An 8,497-nucleotide genomic window follows, 5' to 3' on the forward strand; every position below is an offset into this window, starting at 1 on the left:
GTCAAGGTTGTTCAAAGGCTAACCAGGCGCATAGCCGCCCTGGGTCGGTTTATTTCAAGGTCCTCCGATAAGAGCGATCGGTTCTTCTCGTTATTTAAGAAGAAGAATAACTTCACATGTACCCCGGAGTGATAGAAAGCTTTGGAAGAACTCAAACGGTACCTTTCGAGTCCACCTTTGCTTCATACTCCGAAGGCAGACGAGCAGTTGTACCTGTACTTAGGGGTATCTGAGATAGCGGTAAGTGGAGGCTTAGTTCGGGAAGAAGAAGGTACGCAATTTCCTATATATTATGTTAGCAGGACTCTAGGCGAGGCCGAAACAAGGTATCCTCACCTGGAGAAATTGGCGCTCTCTTTTCTAAGCGCCTACAGGAAGTTAAGGCCATATTTTCAATACCATCTCATATGTGTCGTAACTACTTACCCATTGAGGAACACAATGCACAAACCTGAGCTCTCAGGATGATTGGCTAAATAGGCCATGGAAATTAGCGGGTACAATATCGAATATCGACCCCGAACAGCCATCAAATCTCAAATCTTGGCAGACTTCGTGGCCGACTTCATGCCGGCCTTAATACCCAAAGTCGAAAAGGAATTGATGTTAACCTCGAGGACTTCCTCGGGAATCTGGACCCTCTTTACGGACGGTGCCTCGAACGCAAAGAGGTCCGGACTCGACATCGTGTTGAAGTCGCCTACGGGTAACGTAGTTAGGAAATCTATTAGAACTATGAAATTGACTAACAATGAGGCCGAATATGAGGCCGTGATTGCAGGTCTCGAATTGGCTAAAAGCTCAAGGGCCGAAGTGATTGAAGCTAAATGTTATTCCATCCTCGTGGTAAATCAAGTCAATGGGACATTCGAAGTGAATGAGAAACGAATGCGAAGATACTTGGATAAACTACAGGTAACGCTACTTCGATTCAAAGAATGGACCCTACAACACGTGCCCCAGGATCAAAATAGCAAAGCTGATGCTGTGGCTAACTTGGGGTCGTTAGTTGATGACGATGAATTCATCTCGAGAACGGTCGTACCACTCATGAAATCTGTAGTGGAAGAAGGCCATGCCAAGATAAACTCAACAAGTTTAACTTAGGACTGGAGAAACAAGTATATAGACTATTTGAAGACTGGGAAGTTGCCCTCGGATCCTAAGGAATCAAGAGCTCTGTGCACGAAGGCAGCCAGGTTTAGCCTGTCCGAAGATACTCTATTCAGAAGAATGTTCGATGGCCCAATCGCAATATGCTTGGGGCCGGGAGACATCGAATATGTTTTGAGGGAAGTTCACGAGGGCACCTGCGAAAATCATTCGGGGGCGGAATCGTTGGTTCTTAAGATAATCAGAGCCGACTATTACTGGATCGACATGGAGAAAGATGGAAGGACTTTGTGCGAAAATGCAACAGCTGTCAGAGGCATGCACCAATGATCAACCAACCCGGGGAGTTGCTACATTCAGTCATGTCGCCTTGGCCGTTCATGAAATGGGGAATGGACATCGTCGATCCCCTGCCATGGGCACCCGGTAAGGCTCAATTTATAATATTTATGACTGACTATTTCTCTAAATGGGTCGAAGCTCAAGCATTTGAGAAGGTCCGGAAAAAAGAAGTCATCAACTTTATTTGGGACCACATAATATGCCGGTTCGGTATACCGGCCGAGATAGTGTGTGATAACGGGAAGCGGTTCATCGGCAGCAAGGTAATCAAATTTTTCGAGGACCATAAGATCAAAAAGATCTTGTCAACACCCTACAATCCTAGTGGGAACTGACGGGCGGAGTCGACGAACAAAACAATCCTTCAAAACCTTAAGAAAAGGTTGACTGATGCCAAAGGAAAATGGAAGGAAATACTGCCCGAAGTCTTGTGGGCATATCGCACGACCTTAAAATCCAGTACTGGGGCCACCCTAATTTCATTGGTCTATGATACCGAAACACTAATACTGGTCGAGATGGGAGAACCGAGCCTCAGGTTTCGATATGCAACCGAAGAATCAAATGGCTAGGCCATGAGCAAGAGCCTAAAATTACTGGATGAGAGGCGCGAGGCCGCTCTAGTCTGGCTCGCCGCCCAAAAGTAGCAGATAGAAAGATATTACAACCGGAGAGCCAACCTCCGACACTTCAACATCGGGGACTTGGTGTTAAGAAGAGTAACATAGAACACCCGGAACCCAGACGAAGGGAAGCTAGGACCAAATTGGGAAGGTCTGTATTGAGTTATCGAGATTACCGGTAAAGGTTCATATAAACTCGAAGCAGGAAACGGCACACAGCTACCAAACAACTGGAACGTGACCCACTTAAAACGATACTACTATTAAGGTATGACCTCATTCGTTTTCTTTTATTTATTTTATTATGAATTGGGCTAACACTTACAGGCAACAGCCAAAGGAGAATGTAGATGTTAGGTCTGAAAGCACGCGTTGCACTCTTTTTTCCTTGAACCGGTTTTGTCCCAAATGTGTTTTCCGGCAAGGTTTTTCATGAGGCAACAATAAACCGTGCTAACTTAGAGTCGAAGACCGGTTTTAAATGAGTCAATGGTTGCATCAACAGTATTCGAGCCCACCCAAAGATCGACCTCGAATACTGGGGGTCATCACTCTCGGGTTTTGATTTTTAGCAAGGAAGGAAACTCTGTGCTCGAACAATCTAGGCTCGGTGGTTAGGATTTATTGTAAGGTCCAAACGGTCAAATGAATCGTACCCGCGTAGGTTACCTCGGCCATAATACGAGCTTCTACACACTTACAATCTTGTACGTTATACACAGAAATGATAGTAAGTTTCTACCTTCCTATAAAACATGTTTTGCTTCTTAAAAGTATCGAGCCTAAGGGCTATTCCTACCCAGGAACTATCGAGCCCAAGCGCCACCCTTATCCGAGCCTAAAGGGATACCCCCACTCAGGGACTGCCTCTCCGAGATAAGTCCAGGTGGCTCGGGTTATCGAAACCCGGAGGCACAAGACCTAGTAGGTAGTGCACAAACCTAAAAGGCTACGGCCGCCCTTAAAACGGTTCAGAGACGTGCGGAGCCCGTAATCAAAATATAAAGCCTTCAACAAAATTCTAAACTAGTTCAAAGGTTACCCTCGGCAAAAATATAGTCTAAAAACATTTAAACAATCATCTTGGGGAAAGCTTTCGGCCACTCCGAGCCCCCATAAGTTTCAAGCAAAACTTGCATCAGGGATAAATCTTGTTCGGACCTCCGAAAAATAACTTATTACTACGTTTGATTCTCGTGCTAAGGCATTTGAAATCCTTGCAATTGTAAAGGATGCTAAAAATAATAGACTTAAAAATTGCCAAAAGAGAAAAAACTTTATATACATTCCGGAATGTCATTACAAAGGCCAATGAAAACGGCCTCAACAAAATAAATATAAAGATACAAAAACAAAGATAAAAAATCCTAAGGCATCTACGCTTGATCTTCACCAGAACCCGCCTCGTCACCAGAGCCGCCGAGGCCTTCGGGTTCTTCGGAACCCTCGGAGCTTCCTTCGTCTTCGGGTTCAGCCAGCTTCTTGGCCTTGACCTCAAGTCTCTTCGCCTCCTCGATCTCGGCCGATTTGTCAAAGCCTCGGGCATGGATCTCTTCGAGGGTCTCCCTCCGGGATAGCCGCCTCACATACTCAGCAGTAGTCTTTAGGTGAGCCTCGGCTGCTTCGACATCGGCCCTATACTGGGCCACCATCTCTTCAGCATCAGCGGAGGTTGTGCATAGCTGAGACTTTATAGCTTCACATTCTTTACCGAGGGCGTCCCGCTCTGCCAGAGCCGAACTCAATTGCGATCGAAGTTCATTATTCAATTGGGACCACTTGTTGGCTTTTTCTTTCGCCACCTGGAGTTGAACCTCTACCGATGCCAGTTGTGCCTGGGCGGTTTCCTTCTCCGAAGCCAGTCGGTCCATTTTTCTCTTCCAACCATCGGTCATGGCTTGGACCTCATTCATTTTAGCTTGGAGTTGGTCAATCCGTTCAATCTTCTGTTGAACCTGCGAGGGTTAGTCGTTAGCCACCATGGCTAAGTCTTCATTTCTAACTTCAAAAACCTTTACCTTTTCGACTAGATCGGCATGTTCCCGCCTCAGGTTCAAAGCTTCCCTTTGAGCCTCATCCAGCCCAGCCTGAAGGTCCTTGATGGGCCCTTCGTGTTGCTCGCTGAGACATTTATTCATATCTCTTTTCTCGGAAAGCTCCTTGACCTCAAGCTCAAGATGGTAAACCTCATCCCAGTACCGAAGAAAGCTTTCGTGATGAAGTACCGAGGCCTGCAAAAGGGTGAAAGAAGAAAACATAAGGAATATCAAAAACTAAGTCAAAGTTCAAAAAAGCATAAAGATGCCTTACCCGATTTTGTGCCTGTTGCACTTCGTTGAATAGGCACGGCATGTCCACCTCATTCACTTTTGCCTGGTCTTCATCGGTTACCAGGCATCGGAGGTAGCTCGCTACTCCCACGGGAGCAAAAGGAACCCGGGCATCCTCCGATACAATGATGATTATCGACCTCTTACGGCCGGGATCCACACTCGGGGCAGGGAACTGGTTGATTAACTTTGGGCTCCTGTTCTGCCCGCCTACCTCTGAAGACGGATCCTTTCTCGGCACTTCTGGTCGCCCAACCCAGAAAAGTCTTCCAAGGCTGATGAGTCCATGCCGTCAAAAAAGGAATGAAGGGGATCGTCCATGCCATGAACCCCTTCGTTAGATTTCTCCTTCCTCGCTTTGGCCTCCTTGAGCATAGACTCGGTGTAGGAGGGCATCCCCGAGATCTGAATTACGCCGGGCACTTCCTTTGGTGCAGAACTGGCATCCTGGGAAGTTTCACCCTGGGAATCCACGTCGACTTTCTGAGTTGGAGGGGGGTCGATCTTGCGAGTCTCCCCCTCGGATACATCTCAATCACCGGGATAGGTTGTCGTCCCGTGAGTTACGAAGACAGATTCATCCTCCGGCTTATCCCTAATCTGAAGAAGGGAGTCAGAGGCATGCACACGGGAACTGGAGCCCTTCTCGGGCTTGCGGAGCATCCACTTCTTCGATTTCTTCGCCTTGGAGCTAGGGGAGCCCGAGGGTTTTCTTTTCCTTTTCTTCTTTCCCTCCATGGCAGCAACAGAGGGAACAACGTGCGGGGGAACATCTTCGTCCCCTTCCAAAGGCCTAAGTTCGGTGGTCTTAGGCAAACCAACAATGATGAAGAAGAGGGGTTAGTATAATATAAAGCAGAGACGTAATGTTGGCTATTCAGAAAGAGACCTTACCATGAGAACGGGCTTCCCATCAGCCCTTTGAGAGTCCGCGCCATGTGCGCTAGAAGTAGGACATCTGAGTACAAATACCCTCGATCCACTCCTTTAACCGGGGGACCGCATTTGGAACCCGTGCAACAGCTGCACAACCACAAACATAAATAAGAAGATTGAAATAAAAGAAGAAGAAATTTTGATGAAGGAGTTGCACTTACGAGACGCATTCCATTTCTCAGGGAATGGCATGTATTTTGGGGGGATCAAATCCTCGGTCTTCACTCGGACGAAGCATCCCTACCAGCCACGGTCTCGGTCTTCATCGATACTGGAGAAAGAAGCCTTGCTGGCCCGACGTGTGAGCTTGATCAGTCCCCCTCGGAACATCCGGGGACTGTATAATCGAAGCAAGTGGTCAATCATGAACTGACGAGATTCGGTCTTGTTCACAAAGTAACGGAGGAGGGTCACGATTCTCCACATTAACGGATGAATTTTCCCGAGGCATACTTCGTACCTCTTGCAAAAATCCAGGACGATCCGGTCCACCGGGCCCAACGTGAAGGGATAAGTGTAAATGCTTAAGTACCCCTCCACATGGGTAGTAACGGCGTCCTCGAGCCCGGGGACTACTACGTCTTTGCCTTCCCAATCGCAGTACTTACGGACTATGGGAAGAACGTCCTCGGTCACAAAACATATATTCCTCGAGACCCCTTCGCCCCGGTCCTGTTTGTGCGAAGGCTTCTTGACCTTGACGTCATGTGCAATTGAGCATCCCTCGGGGATAAACGCCGACAAAGGAGGCTCGAGGGCCGGTTCATTAGCAGCCGCAACAGGGGAAGCCGATTCGAGGGCCACCACCTCGGGGTCAGTCGCTTCAGTACTAGCGGCCGGTTGAGAAGATGAAGAGGCAACTTGTTGAGGAATAGTTTTTGATGTTTTTTCCATTGTCATATGGGAGAGAGTTTGAAAATTTGAGAAATAAACACGATGTTTTGGAAAAATGAGTTTTGAAGGCGAATAACAGGGTATGAAGATTTGAAGAAATTTTGGGTAGGAATCTGGAGATTGCTATGAAGATTGAAGAACATGGATGAAGATTTGAATATTTGAAGAAGGTTTTGATAATGGTGGGATGGCTCAAAGATAGCAGTTTGATCGGAAAGTAAAAAAAAAGGACAAAGGAATGAGACTTTTATGGGAAAACAACCGACGTTTCGCATTCGGGGGCAACCTGCTGGTGAGCGACACGTGTCCGAAGTCAGAACGACGCGATTGATGGGACGTTTCGGCTCCCCGTCGTAACATACGAAGCAAGGAACCGGAGCCATCTGTCGTTTCCCATCGTTTCGGAAAATCTACTCTTTGATAAACGAGGGGACTATCTGTATGCAGGTAAAATTGAGCCCGCTGCATGACTCGACTCCCCGGTGAGCCAAACGGAGCAAAAACGTGACCGTAATGTATCGTAGTCAGAGCGAAGAACCCCTCGTATCGGGGCTCGGGCAAAACACCTGCTCTCGGGGATATCGGGGCCATATCCTCGAGGCCCGATTTGAGGATTGAGACTTAGGAGAGCATTGCCAAGCAGGTGCACACGACTAACGAAGGGCCGTGATATCCGTGCCTAACCGGATATCATGGCGTGAATCTCGGTAGAAAATTAGTGATCGGCGAAACGGATGATTTTTATCTTTTTTAGAATTGTATTTGGGGTAAAACTCCTCTACTATATAAAGGGAAGAGCTTATTATTCATAGAGGACATTGTAACACGCATATCAAGGCAATATATTCTCTATTATTCAAAATTCTTACTTCTGTTCATCAGTTCTTCATTAGTGTGAGCCCGGGATCAAAGGCAGGCATTTCATTAAGCAGTTACTGAGTCCGGGGTCACTCCCCTTAATTAGTTTGATAATTTATTACGTCCTTTATCTGTTTAATCTAACGCTATTTATCATTTGTATTCAATTAATCCGCATATCCTTAAAACCACATATAAATTCAATTGTTATCCATTTTTTAGGGTAAATAGCTAGTTTCTCAAATTGCTGAATTCTTATTTACTTGTAGGAAAGAGTTTATTCACTTGTTTAACATAAAGTACTGCTTTTAAAACATCAAGCATGCATATATACAGCCAGAGCGAAGAAAGTCATACCCAAGAAGAAGAAGTAGAAACTCCATTAGTAATTTAATTATATTGGTATACATTAATTTTTTTGGAATTTTGTCCAGTGTTTCTGCATATTCATATTGTCCTTTCTCTTTGAGACCTTTTTTAGTATACACCGATAATGTAAAACCGTGTTAAGACCAAAGACTCCTACCACAAAAAGTGAAAGGAAAAGGAAAAACATTCATAATACCTCTTTGTTAATTATCTTCATATCGATTAATAGTAACCAGTTATCTCTTCTTTTCAACTATATATCTTGGGCATAGAAGTCAATGATCTCCTTGAGATTAAACTGAAACCAAGAAGAGCAATCATTTTGCATCAACCACAACATGTGTTCAAACAAGATAGCATCCACATCCACATAAATCACTTTCTTGGCTCTAATTTCTTTTATTCTTCCTTTATCTTCTTTCCTCACCATTTCAATTAAAGTCCTAAATGGACTTTCTTCCAACACAAATGGCTCCACCAGAAAATTTCTCTTCTCCTTTCCCACTACCACAGTTATCAGATCATCTGAATCGCCATAACCGTCGTCCACGAGTGGCCGATACCCTAATAATCGGCCCGAGCACCGCCTTGTCAAGATTGCTACCGGCAAAACTATGCAATCCATGAGATGAAATTTAAAAAATGGAAAGTACTTCTCTAGCTAGTAAATGGTCACTTCTATGCACTATTTTGTATGAGCTAGATCCTTGGACTAGCTAGGTTATAGTTGCTATATTGGTTGAAATGGAAGAAAGGGAAGAAGAGTTCTTGATGAGGGTAAGGATTGAATTGGCCAGCCAACGGCTAGTGTAGGTATTGCATATGCACAAAGAATAAATAGACATTCTAATTAAGATAAAAAAAAATAAATGGTGTAGTTTTCAATGGTAGTTTTCGTGGAAAGAGAGCCGTTTGAGTGAGACGAAGATTTTCTAAATTTTACTTTCTTATAGGTAGGAAGATGGAAGGTGACAGACAGACAAATGGTAGGTCTAATGGCACTTATGAAATTTGTGTGACTTGGCCCCCATC

The 8,497-nt window shown here is 45.3% G+C and overlaps 2 protein-coding genes across 2 annotated transcripts; both read right to left on the minus strand.

Moving 5' to 3' along the window:
* Positions 1-3,335: 3,335 nt before the first annotated feature.
* Positions 3,336-7,318, minus strand: LOC117276618 (uncharacterized). Its single transcript, XM_033655945.2, has 5 exons — positions 5,506-7,318; positions 5,303-5,431; positions 4,389-5,215; positions 4,097-4,309; positions 3,336-4,033 (listed from the first exon to the last, which is right to left on the minus strand). Exons 3-5 carry the CDS (start codon positions 4,428-4,430, stop codon positions 3,455-3,457), a joined length of 834 nt encoding a protein of 277 aa, XP_033511836.1. The 5' UTR covers positions 4,431-5,215; positions 5,303-5,431; positions 5,506-7,318; the 3' UTR covers positions 3,336-3,454.
* Positions 7,319-7,450: 132 nt separating this feature from the next.
* Positions 7,451-8,497, minus strand: LOC104095595 (auxin-responsive protein SAUR78-like). The gene has a single exon (XM_018770561.3). The coding sequence runs from the start codon at positions 8,088-8,090 to the stop codon at positions 7,719-7,721; it is 372 nt and encodes a 123-aa protein (XP_018626077.1). The 5' UTR covers positions 8,091-8,497; the 3' UTR covers positions 7,451-7,718.

This window comes from Nicotiana tomentosiformis, chromosome 8 (assembly GCF_000390325.3).
Source record: "Nicotiana tomentosiformis chromosome 8, ASM39032v3, whole genome shotgun sequence".
Taxonomy (NCBI): Eukaryota; Viridiplantae; Streptophyta; class Magnoliopsida; order Solanales; family Solanaceae; genus Nicotiana; species Nicotiana tomentosiformis.